The 24,722-nt window shown below is 42.5% G+C and overlaps 1 protein-coding gene across 2 annotated transcripts in view; it reads right to left on the bottom strand.

Annotated features, from left to right (window-relative positions):
- The window catches only part of OC90 (otoconin 90), a 619,335-nt gene that overhangs the window by 256,785 nt on the left and 337,828 nt on the right, over nucleotides 1-24,722 (bottom strand). For both annotated transcript variants that reach the window (XM_078685553.1, XM_078685554.1), the window contains 2 exons: nucleotides 4,666-4,716; nucleotides 4,479-4,529 (listed from right to left, as the gene is read on the bottom strand). In XM_078685553.1, coding sequence (XP_078541679.1) covers nucleotides 4,479-4,529; nucleotides 4,666-4,716 — 102 coding nt within the window. The remainder of the gene's footprint in view (nucleotides 1-4,478; nucleotides 4,530-4,665; nucleotides 4,717-24,722) is intronic.

Here is a 24,722-nt window from a genome sequence, read left to right as displayed (position 1 = left end):
TTGGACACCAGGAAAAGTATCGAATACACCCCTTTTCCCAACTGATCGCTGGGCACAGGAACGATCGCCTTCTTGACCACCAGGGAAGCAATGCCGTCCAAAAGTGCCAATCGTTTCACAGGATCTCTGGGACAAGGAGTGGCCCTGAAACAGTCTGGGGGCGTCCGGGCAAATCCAATGCGCAAACCCTCCGAGATCACTCGAAGCACCCATTGGTCCGACACAGTCTCCCGCCAAGAGTCCAGGAAGCAAGTGAGTCGACCCCCAACCGGACCCACACCAGGAGCGACCCAGTCAGGATTTGGAAGCAGGAGCGGAGGAGGCAGAAGCGCCGGAGAACCGGGACTTATCAAAGGAAGGAGCACCCCGGCCACGCCCCCGTCCACGAAAGGGCTGACCAGCCCGACCCCTCTTCGATGCACCAAAAGACCGCTGTGAACCAAAGGCACGGAATCTGCCAGGACGGTCAGGAGCAAGCAGATTACGGTCCTCCGCCGTCTTCTTCACCATGTCGTCCAGAGACGAACCAAGTTTAACCCCAGAAAAAGGTATTTTCATGAGCAAGTTCTTCTGGGCAGCATCAGCCTTCCAGGAACGGAGCCACAACTGACGCCTCGCAGCCACAGAGGATCCGGCCGCAGAAGCAGCAGCCCCCAGCGAATCAAAGGAGACATCAGACAGCAGACGAACCTGCTGCTCCATCATCGCCAGGGTAGAAGAAACATCCTCCCCCGGGTCCAAAAACTCCGACAGAGACTGAAAATCCTTGAGCAAGGACTGGATAGCGTAAGACGAATAAGCCGCAGCCCTGATAGAAAAATTGGCAGCCGCAAAAGTGCGTTTCACAGCACCATCCACCTTACGGTCAACCAGGTCAGCAGGAGAAGAGTCCTCCGAGACAACGGACCCATGTGAAGACATGCTCGCCAACAAAGAGTCAACCTTCATGGAGGCAGGGTACTTCACCGCAAAATCCTGAAGAGGGTACCTCTTACTCAAGAAACGAGGAAAGGAACCTTTGTCCACATCCTTCCATTCATTCTCCAGGACCTTCAAGACAGAGGAATGGAGAGGCAAAGAATCAGGCTCGGGACGACGATTTTGCGAGAACAGATCATCTTCCAGAGGCACCACAGAAGCAGGGAACACCAAGTTTTCGCGAATGTGGCCCAGCACCTCCTTCAGGTCGGCACCTTGCACAAAGCGACCCCTGACATCAACCTCCTCCTCATTATCAGAATCAGCATCAGCAGCAGCGCCATCAACCCTCGCCTTTTTAGGAGGAGGGACAGGAACATGACCCTGCAAAGCAGCAGAAACAGCAGTATTAATCATCTGCTGCAAAAGTTCCATAGAGGGAACATGCACCCCCGAACCGGAAGCCACGTTCAAAGGATCAGGATCATCCACGTTAGAAGAATCCATGACCAACAGCCCAGTGAAAGCAAACAAACACAGGCATCACGAAGAACAGCCAGGTAAAGAAGGACCCCAGTTGCTAGGCAACGGAACAAACTCCACCCGGACCGAAGCTGAAGACAATAAAGCAACCGGAAGAGCCGCGCGCCGCAGTAGGAAGAGGTCCATACCGCAGCGCGCCAAGCCCAATCCTCCCCTAAATGCGTCTCCCGCTCAGCAGGAAACGAAGAGGCAGAAAAACGCCGCCGGCGTGGAGACCGTCATCAGGTAAGGTCGTAGACCGTAAACAACACCACGGAAGCCCCCGGCTCCCTGAGATCCCGCACCCGGCCGTGCAACGTCCGCTCAGCAGGACGCGCGGCCGGGAAAGGTGAAAAAACAAATAACGGCATTATGACACAAGCGTCCCGCATAGGAAGTGTAGAAGAACTGAAAACAGAACCAAAAAACCATGCCGGCAAACAGAACCACGCAAGTCCGCTGAAGCAGGACACGAGGCAGCTAGGCAATAGAAGGGGGAAACAAAACTTAATAAAATAAAGTGACATCATGTAAAATAAACCTAAGGCAGCACACAGCAAACTAACATCCCCCAACTAGATACCACAGGACAAAGGGAACCGCTAAAGCAGGAACCCCGTCCCACTCACCTGACCAGCAGGGAAACCACAGCACTTGGAGAAGTGCAGAAAAAAAGAACAGGCTGAGTTGCTTGATATGTGTCCTTTTATGTGATTGGAGGAAGCCTCTGGGGCCATATTGGAGGAGGGAGGGGAGACTAGAGCGCTGCTCTTTTATTTTACTTGGAGTTCTGTGTGGAGCCGGAGGCTCATATGTATATTACTGTGGCGAGGAAGACAGGACGAGGAGGTAATGGGTTAAACACTGTGGGTGCTAGCAGGAATTGGTATGTGGTTGCTTGTTTATGTCACACTGCTACATCCCAGTGTTCAAGCAGTGCAGCTACTGATAATAGTTTGATTTTTGGCACATGCCTAAACCTGGGAGGTAGCCACTAAAGATACTGCGGAGGGAGGTTTGTTCTATCTTGATCCACCGTGACCCAATTTTTTATGTGTGGTTGGTGTCACAAGTCGACTTTCGGCCTCACGTCGGATGCTCTTACAAAATCACTGATGTGGGGCATTCTGATACCTAACTCAGTTGTAGACTTGTATAGGATGTCTTTTGTGTCATTGTGTTTTTTTTTATTCCATGCAAAATTAATGGGCGTCTACTGAACCAACCAAATGGTGGAAAGGGTAACTAAATGTGGAAGCATTTGTAAAATGTACAGTAACTAGGGCACATAATTAGCATACCACTGACTACTCTACCCAGCCACAATATCACCAGATGTCCCCTTTTTATATAAGTCCTTATGTAGGATGTTTAGTACACTGGGAATATTTAGTGCACAGAGCAAGGGCTCCATGGGAAAGATGGTTCTGAAATATGTAATGTGTACCTGCGGAGTAAATAAGGCTATGTGGTTTCGTTCTTCTTCTAAGATAGTCAAGAGCCCCAATGCCAGTGGGCTTGGGAGAATTGACCGTGAATCTTGAAATGTCTGAAAAGGTTGAGACTTCACTCAATAAAATGTGGGAGTGAGTTCACAGGGCTGATACAGCTGGCTTGTGATGGCCCCTCTCCTTTTAATGCATTGGAAGTGTGAACTGGGCAGACATGCTCGTGTGGATTAACATTCCTAGCATGTGGGCTCAGGCAAGTGGGGAAAGGGAACATCCCTGCTTTGGTCCTCTGGACAGTGATATTTGGTGTGCAATCGCCAATTATCTTCAAATTTTGACCTAGGGTCTAAACTAATACTTAAGATGTATTTTTTTTATATTATAGTCAAGTTCCATTCTATTTAGGAGTTTCACAATATACAGCCATTTTAACCCTGTCGAAAGCCTGCTAGGTATAGAGTGCTATAAGTAACATATTTTGTATATCTTGCTCAGCATGTCAACAGCTAGCCCAACATTACCCCAAGCCTATCTTCCCCCAACAATGTCTGACTGGTAATGTGATATTAGAGTAGCCCATACATTGTTGTTGAGCTACTAAGATTCTAGTGTAAAATGTATCATCAATGTTTAGCAATGCTATGGGAAGGTATGGGCCGTGGTCTTGTGGATTTTAATCTAGTTTCAACAGCGCCATTTTTACTCCATCAGAGACTCTTGGGGATGCTGAGTGAGTAAGAAGGATTGTGCCAGTTGGACCACTTACAAGACTTATAGAATGTGTCAATGAAGCTTCCGAGGCTATATAATTTGTTTTGTGGCAGGCGCCCAATTGTGGCCATGACCAGGCTCAAAATCTTCAACTGGCTCTTATAATTGGTCTATGAACCAATTAGAATACAGAGAATACATAATCAGTAAGGTTATGTATGTATTTGTGAATCACCCTCCTTCCCCCTAAGTCGTGTACAGAGATGAGAACTATATCATATTGACAACGTGAGCAAAGCTTCAGATGTTTGTGATGCCACTCAGAACCCATGCCAGCACCATGGAATGATTAATCCTAATTGGAGTTGAGGATGCTGTTTGTAGATATTGGGAATATTTTCAAATAGAAAATAAAATTGTTTTCAAAAGTGGTAATGGTAAAAACCTCGCAATTGTTCCACTCAAAAATCTCAAGATAGAGTACTCTGGTTCACGTAAAAAAACAAAAAAAAACATGTTAACTGTCGTAGCTCGTCCAGTCATGCAGACGGCACAAAGCACCAGAATAAATCAGAAAATGGTCAAACAATAAACAGTATTTCAGCGGATGGCTTTAATGCACTAATTCCTACAGACAGCATTCGTGCTTGCCTTTGTTGCACACATTAGCATATCAAAGCCTTCCTATTGGCTGCCTTCAATGCTTGTTTTCTCTGCAGCACATTCACACCCAGCCAAGGTGGACGAGAGTCGCACTTGGCTCGTGCAGCACTACTGTACATGATGTTGGGTCTGTTATGCTTGGACAAGCGCCACAGAAACAGGCAGCGAAAAGGAAATGAATATTGGAGCTGAGTCACAAAATGAAATGCTTACTGTCCATTTGGAGAGTTCCAGGCCCCAACTCGCTGGGATCAGTGGAGTTGTCTATGGAAGAGAGAATATTTGCACAATGACTGAAGGTGTGCACGTTCTTGTTTGACTGAACAACATTTATTGCAAGAAACATTTCAATAACAACGATATTGTAACCATAAATACATGAATAAAACTCACACCTTACCTCCTACTTTTGGATTCCGGGAGACCATGTTGCTGGGGTCACTGGGAGCAACTTAAAAAAGAAAAAAAGGCACCTTATCAATCATGTAATCAAAATGCTGTTTTAACAAAAATTGCTCTGGACTGGAAAACCCAAAAGTTCCCTAGGACCTCAATTAAGCCACATTTAGTGGTTGTGCAAGAAGCACTATTCACATATTTCTATGGGTGCACCATTTGACTCTGTTTCTTTAGTTAGACTAGTCTGTGGTAGGATAGAATCAGTGTTTGCATTTTGTCTAATCGGCCTAATGCTGCATAGTTGTAAGGTTTGGTAAGTAGGTCCCCTCCCTTTCGATGGAGTGAGTGCTTTTGGTAGCAGCAAAAATCAAAGTTTATATTCATTATATTTTAGCAGACAAAATAGGAACCTTAATTTTGACTTTGTGAAATCATATCCGTCCACCAAAAATCAGAGATGGTAGCAATTTTTTCCAAAAATGGAATTTGGTGCTAAACAGCATCACGGTCACATTAGCACAGCCGAAAACCAGCGCCGCCTGGCAGTTTAGGGGATCTGATCTGTATTTTTATCATTGAATAGTGTAATGTAGGGATTGCATGGGCAGTATTTATTAAAGAGCTAAGGGGGTGTACTCCTTTCTCCAGGGTACCTCCTAAGGGCAGCTCTGACATAGTTCACATGCTTATATTTGGGCACTTGCCTTCAAGGTGAAACGTTTTGGAAATTATGAAGTCAGATTTGCGGAATGAAAACGGATTCTTCACAGTTTGCACCTGCATGTAAAGAGTGATTATGCATCTCTGCCTGTGGGCCCAAGGATGGCACACTGATCTTCAATTAATACAAATAGGACTGTCCTTCAATCCCTTTCTTACTGGGTGTCATGGGCGTCCACAGACATTTTTCATGGGGGGCTAACCTGGCAAATGAAGGGGCGTGGCTAATGTTAATCAATAGGGTCGGGGCTAAAATGGCAGACAATCAGGATCAGGTAATGCTCAGGCCAAGCTGAGAAAAAAAAGTGGTAAATTCTGCATTTGAAACTGGACAACAAATAGAGCACACATGAACCCTAAAATTACCCCCATGGCCCCTTAAAACTCATACATTTCCTAATACCTAAAATTAACGCCCGGACACCCCAAAACCCATAACCCATACCCGCCTTGGCCCCTAAAATTGTCCCCCTTGAACCCCAAAACCCATACCCCACTCATCCCTAAAATGACCCCTGGTATCCCAGAACCCATACCCCCATGAACCCTAAAATTATCCTCCTAGCAACCCAAAACCCATACCCACCCTGAACCCTAAAATTACCCCCGGCACACCAACACCCATACCCGTCTGGAACCCTAAAATTATCCCCTGTCATCCCAAAACCCATACCCACCCGGAACCCTAAAATAACCCACTGGTACCCCAAAACCCATTCCCACCATGAACCCTAAAATCACCCCCCTGGCACCCCAAAAACCATATCCACCCTGAACCCTAAAATTACCCCTGCCCCCCAAACTCATAGCCGCCCTGAACCCTAAAATGACCCCCCTGGCCCCTTAAAACCCATACCCACCCTGAACCCTAAAATTACCTACCTGGTACCCCAAAACCCATACCCACCCTGAATCCTAAAATTATCCCCCTGGCACCCCAAACCCCATACCCACACTGAGCCCTAAAATGACCCCCTAGCACACCAACACCCTTTCCCGCCTGGAACCCTAAAATTACCCCCTGGCACCCTCTGAGGCTAGGGCCCCAGGACACCTCTCTGCCTCCCTCTGAGGCTAGGGTCATAGGGTACATCTCTGCCTCCCTCTGAGGCTGGGATCCTGGGGCACCACACTGCTGCCTCCCCATGAGGCTAGGTTCCTTGGATACCTCTCTTCCTCCCTGTGAGGCTAGGGTTATAGGGTACCTCTCTGCTTCCCTTTGAGGCTAGGGTCATAGGATACCTCTCTACCTCTCTCTGAGGTTGGGGTCCTGGGGCACCTCACTGCTGCCTCCCCCTGAGGCTAGGTTCCTTGGATACCTCTCTTCCTCCCTGTGAGGCTAGGGTCATAGGGCACCTCTCTTCCTCCCTGTGAGGTTAGGGTCATAGGGTACCTCTCTGCCTCCCTCTGAGGCTAGGTTTCTTTGATTCCTCTCTGCCTCCCTCTGAGGCTAGGTTCCTTTGATACCTCTCTACCTCCCTCTGAGGCTTGGTTCCTTGGATACCTCTCTGCCTCCCTATGAGGCTAGGTTCCTTGGATTCCCTCTGCCTTCCTCTGAGCCTAGGTTTCTTTGATTCCTCTCTGCCTCCCTTTGAGGCTAGGTTCCTTGGATTCCTCCCCGCTCCCTCTGAGGCTAGGTTCCTTGGATACCTCTCTGCCTCCCTCTGAGGCTAGGTTCCTTGGATTCCCCTCTGCCTCCCTCTGAGGCTAGGTTTCTTTGATTCCTCTCTGCCTCCCTCTGAGGCTAGGTTCCTTGGATACCTCTCTGCCTCCCTCTGAGGCTAGGTTCCTTGGATACCTCTCTGCCTCCCTCTGAGGCTAGGTTCCTTGGATTCCCCTCTGCCTCCCTCTGAGGCTAGGTTTCTTGGATACCTCTCAGCCTCCCTCTGAGGCTAGGTTCCTTGGATACCTCTCTGCCTCCCTCTGAGGCTAGGTTCCTTGGATTCCCCTCTGCCTCCCTCTGAGGCTAGGTTTCTTTGATTCCTCTCTGCCTCCCTCTGAGGCTAGGTTCCTTGGATACCTCTCTGCCTCCCTCTGAGGCTAGGTTCCTTGGATACCTCTCTGCCTCCCTCTGAGGCTAGGTTCCTTGGATTCCCCTCTGCCTCCCTCTGAGGCTAGGTTTCTTGGATACCTCTCAGCCTCCCTCTGAGGCTAGGTTCCTTGGATACCTCTCTGCCTCCCTCTGAGGCTAGGTTCCTTGGATTCCCCTCTGCCTCCCTCTGAGGCTAGGTTTCTTTGATTCCTCTCTGCCTCCCTCTAAGGCTAGGTTCCTTGGATACCTCTCTGCCTCCCTCTGAGGCTAGGTTCCTTGGATACCTCTCTGCCTCCCTCTGAGGCTAGGTTCCTTGGATTCCTTTCTGCCTCCCTCTGTGACCGGAAGACTCCCCCAGGAGAGTCCACAAGTAACCTGCGACAACAGCACACCCTTTCACGTGAGTACTAAGACAGCTGTTCTATGTACATGTGTGTAACAGCATCTTTTTAACTTAGGGTCACTCTCTTCAATCCATATAAATACTAATTTTGTTTTAGTGATAACTACCACTCATTGGCACACACAGTCCTGGGGGTTCCTAGCATTTATTGTACAAGCTGATCCCGGAGGGGCCCCTTTATGGAGAGTTCAAGATTTGAAGATTCTCCATTTAGTACCTGAAGGGAGCAGCTAGCCTGTTTAGCAAAAACAGGTGAGCATTGGCAAACCCAATAGTTTGTTTGAAAATGCTCCTTTAATAAATGTGACCTGTGTGTGTGTGCGTGTTTGTGCATGTGTGTGTATGTGTTTGTGAGAGTGTGTGTGTGTATGTTTGCATGTGTTTTTGTCTGTGTATGTGAGCACGTATGTGCATGTGTATGCACCTGTGCGTGGGTGTGTCTGGTTGCATGTGTGTGTGCGCATGTGTGAATGCCTGCATGTGTGCCTGTGTGTGCACGTGAGTGCGTGTGTGAATGCGTCTGAGTGCATGCACCTGTGCGTGTCTGGTTGCATGTGCGTGTGCGTGTGTGTGAATGTGTTAAAGCATGCTGTGTGTGCATGTGAGCGCTTGTGTGCATGCATCTGAGTTTATGCATCAGACAGAATGACAATGGGTGGGAGTGGCTGCGAGGAGGAGTGTGAGGTCCCCCATCAGGGAGTTGAGGCCCCTGGCAGGGAACAGCTCTGGTCCCTGCGGGACTCAGAATTACGTACAAAAGGCGTCCATAAAAGCATGGGCATCTGCATGGGGGACATGTAGGGGCACGTGCCCCTCCTTGTTCCCCCTGCGGACGCCCATGCTGGGTCTGTGTGATTCCTGTGCAGTACGTGTTTAGGGCTGAATTTGCAATGCAGTTTGACTAAGTGGCCGTAAGGGAGCAATAGATTTATTCATTAAAAACAAATATGTCAAACACCTGCAGAGTGATTGACAACTTTTGCTGTACCATGCTATCATCCATGCACTCACTCACATGTTCATCCGTCCAGTCTTACGCTCATCTCTTCAGCCACCTAACCCTGCATTCACTCTTAGATTCATATATACACTCATCTACGCGTCCATCCATCCAAGCATTGAATCATTCACAGATCCATCCAACCATATTTTGATTGATTTTCACATTCACCCATTCAACAATCCAACAACCATGAATGAATGAATGGATGGATGAATGGATGGATGAATGTAATTTGTTAAGCTACCCCATGTTCAGAATACGCTCAGAATTTAGCATGAGTCAAGTAAATCACACACTAAATAATTACCAATGAAGAAAGACTTTCACTTTCAAAGCAATGGATCTATTTGTGCTGCCAGTGCTTGTTTTCCACAAGCGTCAGCTACACTGCAATGAAAACACCTGATAACGAATTTGCATATATTTCAAGTATGCTCCATTCCCGCGGCATGATGCTTTCATACCTCTCTGATACAATCACAAAGCAATTCCTACAGGTAAGCGCCCCTTCTCTATCTCGTTGTGTATTGTATACAGTACTCTGCTATGAACGGGGCGCCACCACACCAGATCTCAAATAAGCACTAGCAAAGCCAATGCGTCTGGGCTTAATGTGTTAGCACGTAGCTTTAGTACACTCGAGTGAAACATAGAGGAAAGGGTCAGCAGGAGTGAAGACAGAGGGCTATAGTGTAAAGAAGACCCTCGCTCAAGTGGTGGTGGACTAATACGGCCAAACTGCTAATAGCATCAGGTGAAAGATAAACACTCTGTGCCACAGGTTAGGCTAAGATGTGATTGCTAAAGCTTCAAGTCAATGGCTTAAAGATTGTCAAAGAAAGCCAATGGTTAGAAGAGGTAGACCCGAAGACCACTACTTATATTGTTAGCAAAGCGACTATTTGACAACTGTGCTGTCAAAACCCACATCTACAGAGCACTGTTTACATTAAACACATTTAACCTGGTACCACCGCGTGCTTCTTCTTGAAAAGAACAACCATACAAAGGCTTGCAGGGTGAAGGATAACGAAAGTCTCCCCATATAAAACAAGCATTGGCAAAGCCAATAGGTCGTGGTCATTTGAGAGTTTATTGGCATAGTCAATTTTGATGTCTTCTAGTTATATGTTATGGAGTGGATGTATGTGATGTGGTGTGGAATTATGTGGGTTGGAGTGGAATTGTTTGTTGTGGAACTGTGTGGCATTGAATTGTGTGGTGTTGATTGGAGTTATGTGTAGTGGGATTATGTGGCATGGTGTGCACTGGAATTATGTGGCTAGTAATTATGTGGTATTGAGTGTAGTGTAATTATGTGGAGAGGTATTGTGTGTCGTGAAGTGGCATGCAGTGGAGTTGAATTATGTGGTGTGGTGTTGAATTTTGTAGCATGATATGAAATTCTGTGGTGCAGTGTACTCAAGTGTTATCACTACTAAGAAAGGATTATTAACCCCTTTACCGCGGCCGAAATTCCTCTGCGGTGCGGGCGTCGCCCAACGGACGTGCGCAGTACTACGGAGGAAGTGCTCGCTACGGCCGTTGGCCGACGAACGCATGAAAAGGGTTAAGGAGAAGCAGAAATTACATGCATAAAGTATTTTGGGACAACAGATATGAAATTGAGCTGAAAGAATCATAAATAAATTCTGAGTAATCTGTGAAAAGCAATGGGGGTTTTGGCAGTAGGGTCGGGTGGGAGGAAACGTAAGATAAATCAATGATGGTTTTGGCTTTAATCCCAGAATGAATTCCATCTGTTTTCACCTTATCCTCTTGGACTCAATGTCTCACTGTCTGTTTATTTTGGTGCACTTTGGGGATTTAACAAGTTCAACGATGTTATCGCATGATGACAATAGAACAACTAAATATATACCATGAATCGGAACTTGAAACTAGTGTGATTATTTTCAAATACAAATGTGTGGTTGTGTTTTTCGCAAAACCCCTTAATAAGTGGAAAGAAATCAAGTTAATATGGCAGGCTTGAAAGAAACCCTGCCTAAGCTACTTTAGCCATGCAAGTATTATTTAAAGATCAACTTTGGAAAAAATGTTAATAAAGAGAGTGAAAGTTTCCTTAGACCTAGAAAAATATCAGCAAAAAAAAGGCCTCTAATTGATAAACAGGAGAGGCTCACAGCAACACACAATCACAAATGTATGCTAAATGTAACCACGAGCCCATCCAACTTAGAAACTTAGCATTGATAATATCTATCTTACAGGTGATGATTTAGATGTACACCTGAAGGGGGTGGATAGAGTTGTGACCAAATTATCATCACACGATTACAGAGTTAACTTACAAAAAAATTGAAGATTGCCCACCTGACAGGGATCTTCCTACGGCTATCCAGCAAGGGCAAGGTTTTAGGTCCTGATTTTCTTAAGAAGTGTGCTACCTTGCAACCTCCCGATATACTGAAGAAGTGGCAGTCCCTTCTGGGATTTCTCAACTGTGGATGTACTTACTTGCCACACTATGCTGAGTGAGTGACGCCCTTGCATAACTTGATTTCGCCCACAATTTCATCAAAACAGTGGACAAATAAACACTCTGTGTGCTCCTCAAACGTACATGATAGTGACTAAATATTTACAAACCAGGGACAATAATACCCTGGTGTGCCCGGTATAGGTAAAAGCGGTGGGGTGGGGGATATCAACAGACAACGGGATAGGAACAATAAATAAATAAATAAAACCACTTACCGGTAATTGGTTTTATTTATTTATTCATATTATTTTTCCTATCCCAGCATCTGTTGACTTGCCCCACCGCTCTTACCTGTACCGGCCACGGCTGGTAACACCAAACTGGTAGAATCATACCAAGTCACTTAGGTTATACCTACATTACCTACAATGAGGGACAGACAGTTCCTATTGCATAGAAGTCTCACTTGTATTCCCCAGCCAAATATCGTTTTGTTTTTATTGAAATCATCCTTGCAGGTGTGCAGATGGCTATTATGAAGGAGCGCCCTATGGCACAGGGAAAATGAAAGATTGTTGTTTCACCCATGCCAGCATTAGAGGCAGCCACCCGAGTTGGGTGCAGTGGGCCTCTTTAAGTGCAATGCATATAAAGTTTCATTATGATCCTACTCTTTGTACACAAGCTTTTCAGCTTTTCTCTTATATGAACAATATGTTGTTCCAACTCCAACTACCTTGCACATTGAGTCTTATCATAGCCTATTTTACATGTATGGCTCTGATCAACCAGTGACAGGAACAAAATGCAAGGTGCAGTGAAAGATAGGGAATTCAGTACACAGCGCACCCACACTAAAATTCTAGGTGATTGCACTGCGCAACATGCAGTACGTGATGCCCCGTTACCTGCATTACAAAAGGCTGACTTGTCAGTCCCCACACTAGTATCCGATTAATCCTTCTGTGTTCAAGATTACAGTCTTGACTTACAACATTGGCGTTCAAATGGATTCACAACTTCAAAGAGAAAATCTAAAAAGAATAAACACCTTTAGGGAAAGTTAACTGTCTTACAGGATAAACTTCTGCTGATTCAGGTGGTACACACTGTGGGCCATCCGCGTGATGGAATTCACACCAAAGTGAACTGGGTGGCCGACATAGCTGTGAATGCTGAAATTCAGACTATTAGAGTAGCAGTCCTAACCAGATCACAAACAAAGATCAACATAGATATCTTGACCGTACACACAACCAAGCAAGGTAGACCTCCCACAGGCTTTCCTCCCAAGCACTCTTACACCCTTAATTCAGACTATACTCATGTAGTCACACTACCAGGAGTAGGAGACAGAATAATACCTAATAAACTGTCCAGATTAGATGTAATCAAATAAGGTCATCAGAGATTGGCATCTCCCACACAAGAGTGAATGTAACCATAGCAATGCTACTGGTGACCTGGTTTATATAAAGAGAGTAAAGATTATGTCAGAAAAAAGTGACATTTGTTAACAGATAAAACCTTCTACTGTCAAGAGACCTTCGCCAACTCCTCTTACAGTCTCCAACATTGCTTTGAGGGTGATTTATTTAGATAACATTGGTCCAGTAAATTCTGTTAACCATTATAAGTACATATTGTAGCCATTGTCATGTTCTTGATTTCAGTGCTTCAGCAGTTGTAAAGGATTTGCAGTGTCTGGTAGTGATAGGGGCAGCACATTAATTTCACTCAGATAACAGTCCTGCGTTCAACTCTAGGGCTTACAGGGATTCAATGTCTGCTCTGGGAGTTTGTCTGCAATTTAGCAACTTATTGAAGGACAAGTCTAATGGTTTAGTTGAACATACTAATGGCATGATTAAACAAGCCTTGACTGCTAGGGTTTCAATTTCAGGTTTAAGTTGTTAACATAACCTGTGTGGAGTGCAGTGATCATTATATGACTTGCATAGATGAGTATTCGGAGACCCCATTCGAGGTTCTCTTCAGAGTTCCTATGTATATGCCTAGCTTAGATAGTTTTGGGAGGTGGCGGATGAAGATAAATTTGAGAAATGTTTGAATGCTTTGCAGAGTATCCAAGAAGTCAGTGACCATCTGTCTAATGTCACCCACTCTGATACAGCCACCTGTGAAAAGAAGGTTAGACTCCACCTCCTAACAGTATAACTAATTTCTTGAGGAAATTCCCTTATTTTCAGAGTGATGAGAGATCAAGCCCTTCAGCTTTCTATTTTTTACGGATGCCACAACTGCCTCATAAATACCAAACCACTACCAACATACACTGTGTTCAGTCAGAATCTGGCTATCTATGGATTTCTAGGGATATGAGTATTGGAATGCAAATATTGATGGCAAATTCAAAGAAAGGAAGTTTATTTCGTAAATGCGATATAGCCAAACAAATGATTTTTCTGCACAAAGCTATCCAGCAGACTACTTTACTGGAGTTTGGTACCATGTAATACTTAAATAAACCTTCTATATCAAAAGTTAATTTGACCCTGTTCAGTAACTGTCACTTGCAAATAAATATGTCAGATTCAAATATAAATGAGGTGATTCAAAACAGAACTTATAACTCTACCTAGCCCCCTTTTGAAGGCTTAGCCTTATTCCAACACCTGCATGTGTTGTTTTCTTTCTTGTAATCCTGGACCTAAAGCTAATTGTCTCGATCCACATTATAACACGCAAATACCTGTAACAGTCAATACATTTAGTGTAGGAAAGCTATGCCAGCGATGGCTCGAACATTCCACACTTTCAGCCGTGGAAGAACATATTACTTTAGTTAAGGTTTTTTCTTTTAAGACCACATCCCACTAGATATGAAAGACTCCTGGCAACAGGAATACATGTAATTTACAATGAGTTAAACATATCCTCAGAAAATAAGATGCAGAAAGAATTTGCAAGCAGTATTTAAAGTTATTGACAATGGAATGCATACACTTTCTAAAAGGGTGTACTCATTAAACAACATTCTGTCCACGACCTTAGAGCTAATTCAATGGGATTTGGGGTCATTACAATATGAACATGCTCACTTAAGAGCTGTCCTGCAATTAATATAGGCCTCACAAAGACATAGGTCAGGTTTTGTGCCTTGGCAACTTCTAAACGAAACAACCATTTCTGTACCTTACAATTTAACATTAACACAGAAAAAGTAGAATCCACATATTCGCTGCTGAGCATTGAGCAAACGGAAGAAGCAACACTTTAAGTTAGTGACACACCACCAGTGACGTGATTAATACATGGTATATTTTATTTACCGATTACAGCATTTCAGTTTCAAGACTGTCAAAAATATAAATCTGTGAGCTGGTATTAAACCAAGCACAATTCACAATTGTTTCATTCATGGAAGTTCCTTTTATCTTACATGTGTTCAAATGAAAATGAAGATGACACTTTATATATCAGTACAGCAAATTGCAGAAAACACCAGGGTCACTCCTTTCTGTGTGACACTATATTGTTGCATGGAATGTGTAGCGCTTTGATGCCAAGGTTAATTTGTGTTTTATCTGTAATTCTTACTTCATCCATCCCCACACACCATGAACTGCTGAATGTGGGTCTTATTTATTTTTAACAAATATTTCTTGCTGTGGACTGGAACTCGGCCAGCCATATGTGATTACTGTTTTGAAAACAATACAGAGTTGAAAGGACCAAGTACCTGCAACCTCGTAACATAATTAGAAGTATCCCTTGGCCCAGTATTGATATGAAGCATATGCGTTTTGACAAGTTAAACAAATGATTGTCAGTTTTGCTTCGAAAAGAAGTCCCTTTGACTTCTGAGGCTGAACTATATAATCTGCAGACAGCCAGAACTGCTTTAGAGGTCGTTACTCATGCATTATCCAACGCAATTTGCTGATATAGTGCAAACAATGTCAATTTGTCTTTTACAACCGGTTGTGCCATCTTTTTAAAATCATTAGATCTGGTCTGGTGATTAAATTTGAAGCACTATTCGGACTGATATCATCATCTTTCCACTCTTTGTTCTCCAGCCTGTTTGAAGGTATTGTCATCTTTCTCCTGTTCCGACAAGGAAACATGGAGAACACATATCCAGCTGAACCATGATACAGAGAGACTCATGCATATTATTTGGGACATTCTTGGCTTTCCAAAGTCAATGAAAATTGAATGCTATCCTTTCGCATTATGGATGCTATACATGTGAATTATGTGTTTTGGTGCATAAACTGTCCAACGGAAATCATTTTGGACCTGCATCTGGACCAGCCCCCGTGTCTTATTTTGATATGAATGAAATGCTGCATCCACTACAAGAGCACGAGAGACAAGGCAATGCATATGCCCTTTCTACAGGATGCTGACTTTGATAGATCAGTCTCACCAGTGGTACTTTTTAATGCAACACTTGATGAGTGGTTTGATTAATTGTTAATGTTCTGAGTGCCTGAGATGAGCAACCAGTTGCTGGTCCAGCATGTATGCGAACTGATGACAGCAAACACAGATTAGGACAGAAATCAGGATCTGAATCACCCAGTGACCCGAATCCAATTTATGTACCGCAGAACCTGCACTATAAACTAGAACGATTTTCAATCAGATTTTTAAAATATTTGCTGTTCCTTTTTTTGCTGCCTATTTTTAATCTGGCCTAGTTTTACATCACTGGTATGCTTAATCCCCAACACGCATCTCTTTTTAGAACACACTTTAGACTGACTGTGTTTTACGTATATTCATAAATTGCTTGTAACGATGCATGTCTCAGAAGAATTCTTGCTTTGCTCTTTACATATGCCATTTTCTATCTATATCTCTCTCTCTCTCTCTCTCTCTCTCTCTCTCTCTCTCTCTCTATATATATATATATATATATATATATATATATATATATATATATATATATATATATATATATATATATATATATATATAAATTTATAGAATTCACACAAGGGAATTAGAAAATATGCCCTGCTCTAAATCTCAATTCCCTGTTTCCCTCACAGGGGAATAATACATTAGTTCATAGATTGAGAAGAACACATATCACATCTCCAAAGTCCATGTATAGTCTTTTATTTCAAGTATTTCTTCATTTCCATACACTTGAGAAATACTTCATCAATTGAACATGAAATAGTTATTCAAGCCTTCATAAATTAATCACAGTTCTTCATCATTAATTGTGACATAAACAGCCAACACGTGTTTCGCGAAGGTTTAGCTTCTTCAGGGCTGTTACAACAAATGTATAACATATAATCGCTTGATGGAGACATCACACACTAATTCTATGTTTTATACAGAAACATTTCAAAGAAGTAAAAGTAATAGTTGTTCAGGTGAAAAGAAACCCATCCATTTGATCCCAGTTCCCCAGCAAGCAATGTGAGATATACCGACAAACAGAGTTGAGAAAACACAGAATTAAATACAAAAACAGAACGCAGCTCAAGACCTGGCTGTTCGAGCAGTAGCGGACCCCCTCCCCCCAGCGCCTTGAGACCCTCCGGGTGAGTAGCGCGCTATATAAATGCTTTGATTGATTGATTGATTGATTGATTGATTGATTGAACAAATGAGGTCCAAGATTTTACAAAAATCAAAATGTCAAACATCCATTAGGATCATATAACTAGATATGCCTCATTACTCAAAACACTTCATACCAAATAACAAAGTATAGTATTTCATGAATCTAAAGAGAATGTAGTGGACCATAGTAGAGAATGTATTTCTTTACTTGTAATGAGTATGAAGCAACTCATTCCTAGATCTTCAAGTTCCAATGTTACTGTGTCCCTTTAGTACATCTAATAATCTCCTGTAAGTCTCTTCTAACGTTTACAAAAAATATCAATGACAAGTATTGTATACTGGCAAAGATATATAAACAATAATCCATGCAGCCTATTTTCCGATCCTATGTTTCCTGAGAGAAAATCTTTATAGTTATTATTTAATGAGCCTTTATAAAAAGATGCATGATACAAAAAGAGATTCAACATAGAAAAATCCTGAAAAAGATAAAAGATAAAAAATAAAGACGCCATAAGCAGCAGAAGAAGAGAGACCAGAAAGACCATTGTTAAAAGATCTTAACACAGTGGGGTTCATCCAGGTGGCCTGAGAATGTGCCTGTTTTGTATTTTTTGTGCCTCTGAGACGGTTAGTTTAAGAGAATAATTCCCTACAGGGTTTATCTTTTTGCCGTTTCGTTGGATTTTTACTGATGTTTATAGCGGTTTTTAAAAATAAGTACATTCTGGTCTCTCTGCTGCTTATGGTGTCTTTATTTTTTATCTTTTTTTATCTTTTATCAGGATTTTTGTAGGTTATGTATCTTTTTGTAAATGCTCATTAAAATAATATGTATAAAGATTTTCTCTTGCGAAACATAGAATAAGAAAATAGGCTGAATGGACTATTGTTTATATATTTTTTGCCAGTATACAATGCTTGTCATATTTATATTTTCGTAGACATTAGAAGAGACTTATAGAAGATTATTAGATGCACTAAACGGACACAGGAACATTGGAACTTGAAGATCAAGGAATAGGTTGCTTCATGCTCTTTATAGGTACAGAAATACATTCTCTTCTATGGTCCTCTACATTCTGTTTAGATTCATGAAATACTATACTTTGATATTTGGCACAAAGTGTTTTGAGTAATGAGGCTTATCTAGTGATATGATCCTAATGGATGTTTGACATTTCGATTTTTGTATTAAAATATTAGAGATTAATGGGTCCCAACTAACTTGTCGTCTATCTAATTTGTTCTGTTTTTGTATTTAATTCTGGATTTCCTCAACTTGTTTTGTCTGTATATCTCACATTGCTTACTGGGGAAATGGGATCAAATGGATGGGTTTCTTTTCACCTGAAGGACAATGTGTTTGACTTCTTTGAAATCTTTTTGTATAAACATAGAATTAGTCTGTGATGTCTCCACCAAGCGATTATATGTTATACATTTGTTTTAATAGCCCTGAAGAAGCGTAACCTTCGCGAAACACGTGTTGGCTGTTTTATGTCACAATTAATTATGAAGAACTGTGATTAATTAATGAAGGCTTGAACAACTATTTCACATTCAATTGATGAAAAATTTCTCAAGTGTTTGGAAATGAAGAAATACTTGAACAGACTATACATGGACTTTGGAGCTGTGATATGTGTTCTTCTCAATACATAAACTAATATATATATTTATATATATATTTTATATATGATATAGTAATTGTTTTTATCTCATGTTATAAAATGTCTTGTATATTATGTTTACAAATTTGTCACGTTTGAGACGTTTTTATATTCTAGTGATTTAAGAGCATTGATGACGTCACATTCAGATGTACAAGCTGGGGATGATCTAAAGCCAGTAAGGTCCACCTCTGTTTTAAGTCGGCCCAACTCCATCTTAGGTAACAGGAGTCACCATTTTCCCAATTTTAGGTAATGGGAGTCACCATCTTTATCCCAATTTATGCTGAATCATTGTCATGTCTGCTATTGACACAGATGTTGTCTGGCCTTGTCATTTCAAGAACTGTGAAAGTGTCAAGTCATTCAGACATCGACACAGATATAACACATGATGCAACATCAGACTGGGACAAGTGTACAGCTGTCACAATCTCAAGGTCATATAAGAACAAACACAGACATATAACCAAAATAGTGTAGTCTGAATTGATGTCCATTTACCATATATGTTCATAAGGATACGTCAGGGACACACACTTTCCTTTTTTTTTTTTTGTTGTGTGTCCTCATAACCACCATATAGACAAAGTACCAGAAGGAAGTTATAGAAAGACAGCTGTCTCAGTTTATTACATAAACTGGTAGGGACACGAGTTTTCTGGGGGCCATTTTACCCTCAGCTGTCAACCACATTCCAGGTAGGCACAAAGTCAATGATTTACCGGTCTGCGGCAAACCTTGGGGTAATTTAGCAGCCAAGTGTGGCCGGGCATGAACCGGTTAGCGGCTGTTCCTTGGGTACAAAATATTTAAGTACCATATGAGATCAATCATAGGACCCGGGGAAAAAAAGCCAAAATAAAAACCCCGGATGAATCAATGAAGCCAAGAAAGTAGATACCAAAACGCCCTTTTGCTATGATTACCGGATCTAGCCAGATCCATGCGGGAGGTCTGCAAGACTGAAGATTGCCAATCACTAAATGTAGGTGGTGAAGAGTCTTTCCATTTTCTGCATATCTCCCTTCTTGCAAGCAGCATAGCATAGAATACTAGAAACGTGGCTGGATTTTGTAGAGCTTCTGATACCCTAAATATCACTAAAGGCAGATCAATAATAACCGGGCTACCCAGCGATTCTGTAAGGTACTTTCTGATGTCCTCCCAGTATGTAGTTAATAGTGGGCATTCAAAAAACATGTGTGTGTCTGGTGCAGCAGTCAAACCGCATCTAGCACAAGACACTAGCTCTCCTCCTACAAACTTAGATAACCTAAGAGGGGAATAGTATGCCCTATGGAGGGTAAAGATATGGTTTCTGCGAAGCCAGGATGGTTTAACAATCTTCCACAAAAGTTCAAAAGAAGTTTTCCAAAGATTTTGTAAATTTTGATCCATCACGACGAAGCCCCATGTTGACTCCGGTAGAGTAAAGTCTCCATCCGACTCCTCTAGAATGAAGTTATACAATTTAGATACTTCTTTTTTTACTGGCTCACAGACTACTAGGTCAGAAACAAATTGGCTGTGGCCTCCAAGTTTAGGTTTGTTCCTATTAGCGATAGAATTTTTATAGGCCACAGTCCAACCATGAATCTGTTGATATTTAAATCTTGAAAGATTGGGGCCAACCTTAGCCTGCAAGTGTTCCCATGAAAGTAGGTCCCCCTCGAAGAAAAGGTCTCCCCAGACCTCCAGACCTGCCTGTCTGAGAGGGATGGCTAAAGTATCCTCAAGCCAAGTGGGAATATCAGGTAGCCCCCACAACGGTGTTTTTTCACAGAAATAATTTAGTTTTATAGATTTCGTGACATCAGTCCAAGTTTTAGCCAGACCTTGTAAAATCTTCAGTTTAATTTTTTTAAAGAACTTAGGATTACCAAACTTAAAAAGAAAACCAGAGCGATTAATATTTTCCCCATCCAGCATAGCCGCATACATAAGGCCTACCCCAGAACCTAAAGGAGCCTTCAGCAACATTCGAGAATGAGATAATTGAAAGGCCCATGCGTAAATTTTTAGATCTGGTGCCGCTAAACCACCCTTATCGCGTCGCCGTCTTAATTTTTTCCACGCAATACGTGGGAGATGGTTATTCCAAATAAAGGATGAGATGTTGGTTTGGAATTTAGTTAAGATAGTATGATCAAAATATAAAGGAATGGTGTTAAATAAGAAAGAAACTTTTGGAAGAATGGTCATTTTTATAAGGTTAACTCTACCGAGTAGTGAGAGGGGCAAATGTGACCATGATTGGAGAAGCTTGCGGCACTCTTTAAGAACTGAAGATAGATTTACTTGGACCAGTTTATTAATATCCTTAACTATCGTCAAGCCTAGATAACGCAAAGAATTGCCTGCTTGCATCTCGGTTACAGCATTCTCATCATTCCATATAAGCATTTCCGTCTTCGCGGCATTAATCTCATAGCCCGAAATGTGTCCAAATGCGTTGGCTAGTTTCAAGATTGCCGGAAAAGCAGTGGTGACCTCAGATGTTAATATTAGCACGTCATCGGCATATAATGCTACCTTCCTCGTCCAACCTTGATAGCAAAAAGGTTTAATGACGGTCTCCTCCCTTAGATGTTGCGCAAAGGGCTCAATGTAAAAATCAAAAAGCAAGGGAGAGAGCGGGCACCCCTGCCGGGTTCCCCTAGAGATGGAAAAAGGGCTCGACAGGTCACCATTAACTAGGAGACAGGCAGATGGATTGCTGTACAAGAGGCCTATCACTTTGCGGAACCTTTCCCCCACACCAAACTTAGTCAGGGCCTCCGACAGGTATCCCCAATTGACCCTGTCGAAGGCCTTGGTTGCATCTAGTGTTAGGGCGGCCAATGGTAGATTGTTTGTTGTTGCCATGTCTATGGCTCCAATCAGATCGTAAGTTAATTCGTAGAGTTGTCTACCTTTCAAAAACCCCTTTTGATCCGGGTGAAGGACCGAAGGGGCGATAGAGGCCAGTCTAGTTGATAAAACTGTGGTAAAGATTTTATAATCCACATTCAAAATGGAAATTGGCCTATAAGAGCCGCAGGTCTCTTTTGGTTTACCAGCTTTTAAAATAAGGGTGATCGAGGCATTATACCATGATGTCGGTGGGGATACTCCTTCTACAAGGATTTGGTTGAACAAAATCGTAAGGAAGGGAGCAATTTCTGATTCCAGGATTTTATATAATTCGGATGGCAGCCCATCCGGTCCCGATGCCTTCCCTTTTTTACCCTTCCTAATCGCTGATCTCACCTCTTCTTCTGTAATGGGCTTATCCAAAAATTGTGATTGCTCCAGTGAAAAGGAAGGTAAAGTAATGTTATTCAACCAGCTCTTAATGGCTTCAGATGTAATAACCTTGTCCTCCTGATATATCTCTTGGAAGAATTCCCTAAAAGATGTCCTAATATCATCATCTGAGGAGTAGATGTTATCTCCTACTTTTATGGATGCTAAGTTGTTCCGGACCTGGTCTACTTTGGTCTTCCAAGCCAGTAACCTACCAGCCCCTTCACTATATTCAAAATGAGCCAGCTTGCTGGCTTCCCATCTCTGCTGAACTCTCAAGTTTAACATAGATGCAAGGTTTCCTCTTAAAATCCGCAGTTGATCTAGAAGAGGGTCTGACATAGCCCCTGAGGCTGCGCTGTTGGTATCAATATCGTGTTGGACGCGGGCCATTTCTGCTTCAATGGAGGACATTTTTTCATTATAACTTTTCCTACGATAAGCAACTTTAGCAGTTATAAGCCCTCTTAAGGTAGCTTTATAAGAGTCCCAGATAATTCTGAGTGAAGCTGAACCATTATTTGATAATAAGAAATTCTGTGTCTCCAATTTAAGATATAAGATATCTTCATCATTGGTGAGGAGTGACCGATCAAAAGACCATGTATTCGAGGGTTTCTTAGAACGAAGACATAATTCCAGTTTAATTGCCGAATGATCGGAAAGATGAGAAGGAAGGTAGTCAATTGTGTTAACAGAATCAGCCAGTCTTTGAGTTTTTAGGATAAAATCTATCCTTGACTTATGATGATATTTGAAATTTCGAAAAGAAACCCCTTGTTGTTGGTCCGACCTTTGTCGCCAGATGTCAATAAAACCATATTGCCTCATAGCATCCAACAAAAAGGACCTAGTCCTAGACAAGACCAAAGATCTATTATTGGGAGACTTGTCCAGAACAGGGTCCAACACGATATTGAAATCGCCGGCCAATATTATATGTCCTGAGACATTTAGTAGCTGCGAAAAAACTAGATGGATCGTCTTGGTTCGGACCATAATAACCGACGATGGTGGCTGAAAACCCAGCCATGAGTATTGAGGCCATGGCCCATCTCCCAGCAGGATCAACAGCTTGCCAGGTCAGCTTGGCTTTAGCTTTTTTCTTAAAAATAATCGCAACCCCTCTAGTGTGAGATGTCTGAGTAGTGGTTACGGCAAAGTCAATCCATCTGTTCTTTTTAGTCAAAGCAGTCATTTCGCTATGTGTTAAGTGGGTTTCCTGCAACACAATGACCTGCACATCCAAATCTCTCAAATATTGTAAGATTCTGTTAGCTCGAGGGTTGGTGCGCAGGCCATTGACGTTCCAGGAAAAAAGACCAATGCTACTCATCTCAATTCTAGAATTCCAATGCGAATAAAAAAATTATACCCTACAAGAATGTTTGAGTTCACCATCATATCATCCTTAAAACAAGTATAAATAATATACAGATTACTATTCCTAAGAATGCTAATTAGGTTATTGAGGACTTTTTTATGTTTTTGCCACCCCTTGGCACTCACCAAGCCGTGGTGAGTGCCCCTCCCCCCGTGAAGAACCCTTGCATTATCTAACCGGAACAATGTCCAGTAGATAGTGCCCCATCAGTTGGCCTCCTGCAGGAAAAGACCGCCTAGTTTAAAGTGTGTCAGAAAAGTGAAAAGAAAAAAAAATAAATTACAAAGAAGAAAAAAGAGAATAGCCAAGATTATGGTCATATTATCTAGTGCACTAGAGTGGGATGGGAAACTCAAGTTTCACATATAATTTTGTCAAATCAAAAAAGCAGGGAGTTAAATAGATGGACTCTTTTTATGTTTAGAAAGGATCTACTATTCCTTAGAGGTACCCTTACCCAGATCCATTAATAGCTCATCAGCTGCTTGTACAGACCGGATGTTAAACATCTTATTATTATGCATTACCCTAAGAGCTGCCGGAAACATAAGCTGAGCGGTTGCACCCAGATTCCTAAATGCGTCTAGGCGCCTCCCAAATTCCCATTGCTTTTCAAGAGTCACCCTAGAAAGGTCTGATCTAATTAGAAAAGTGAAACCCTTCCCAGCTATGGATTTTGTTTCAAGGCCAAATTTAAGATACGCTCTTTTAAGGTGTAGGTGTGAAAGTTTACGAGAATTTTACGAGGCTTAGGCCTCTGAGGATTCAATCTAAAGGGATCCCTGTGAATCCTTTGAATGTCAGCCGACAATTCTGCTATGGTAAGATCCAAATTCAGTGATTCCTTCAATAGGGAGGCAATATATTGTTTAATATCTGAGCCCTCAGATCCTTCAGGAAAATTCAAAATACGAATGTTCCCCCGCCTCACATTATTTTCAAGAGTCTCCATCCTCTCGCTGAGAGCCAAATCTTCCTTTGTAAGTTGTTGAATATCCACTTTTGCTTGATCTAAATAGATTGAGTGGACACCCACCGTTTCCTCTAAAGCTCCAGTCCTTGTTGTTAGTCCATCAATTTTACTATCTAATGTTTGACAGTAGTTTCTGAACTCTGCTTGATTAGCGGATGATTCCGCAAATCCCTTCCTTATCTCCAAGGTAAGAGCAGAAAACATCTCTAAAATAGAGGCTGCCGTCATCGGAGAGGAGGAAGAGGGTGGCAATACTGAGTCAGAATCAGGTAGGGTAGGAGCTGAAGAGGTATCGATATCTACTCCCCCTGATGCACCTCCTAGCCCAAAAAAGTCTGACTCGCCAGCCTCCGTGGTCGGTGCTGTAGTTAAGATTGAAGGTATGTTCTGCTCTATTGCTGATGGAAGTTTTAGCAGAGATTGCGTAGACTGCACAGACGACATAGGTTGTATAGACTGTTGCTCTCCTAAAACCATGACTGACGCATGCTCCACGTCCAGCGGCGATGTTTCTGCTAGTAATGATGATTGGCAAGGGGAGGAGATGGCCTCTGGGATCGATGCCATACCTGATGCCATA

This window comes from Lissotriton helveticus, chromosome 4_1, assembly GCF_964261635.1.
Source record: "Lissotriton helveticus chromosome 4_1, aLisHel1.1, whole genome shotgun sequence".
Classification (NCBI taxonomy): domain Eukaryota; kingdom Metazoa; phylum Chordata; class Amphibia; order Caudata; family Salamandridae; genus Lissotriton; species Lissotriton helveticus.
This window is presented reverse-complemented; position numbering and strand designations above follow the sequence as displayed.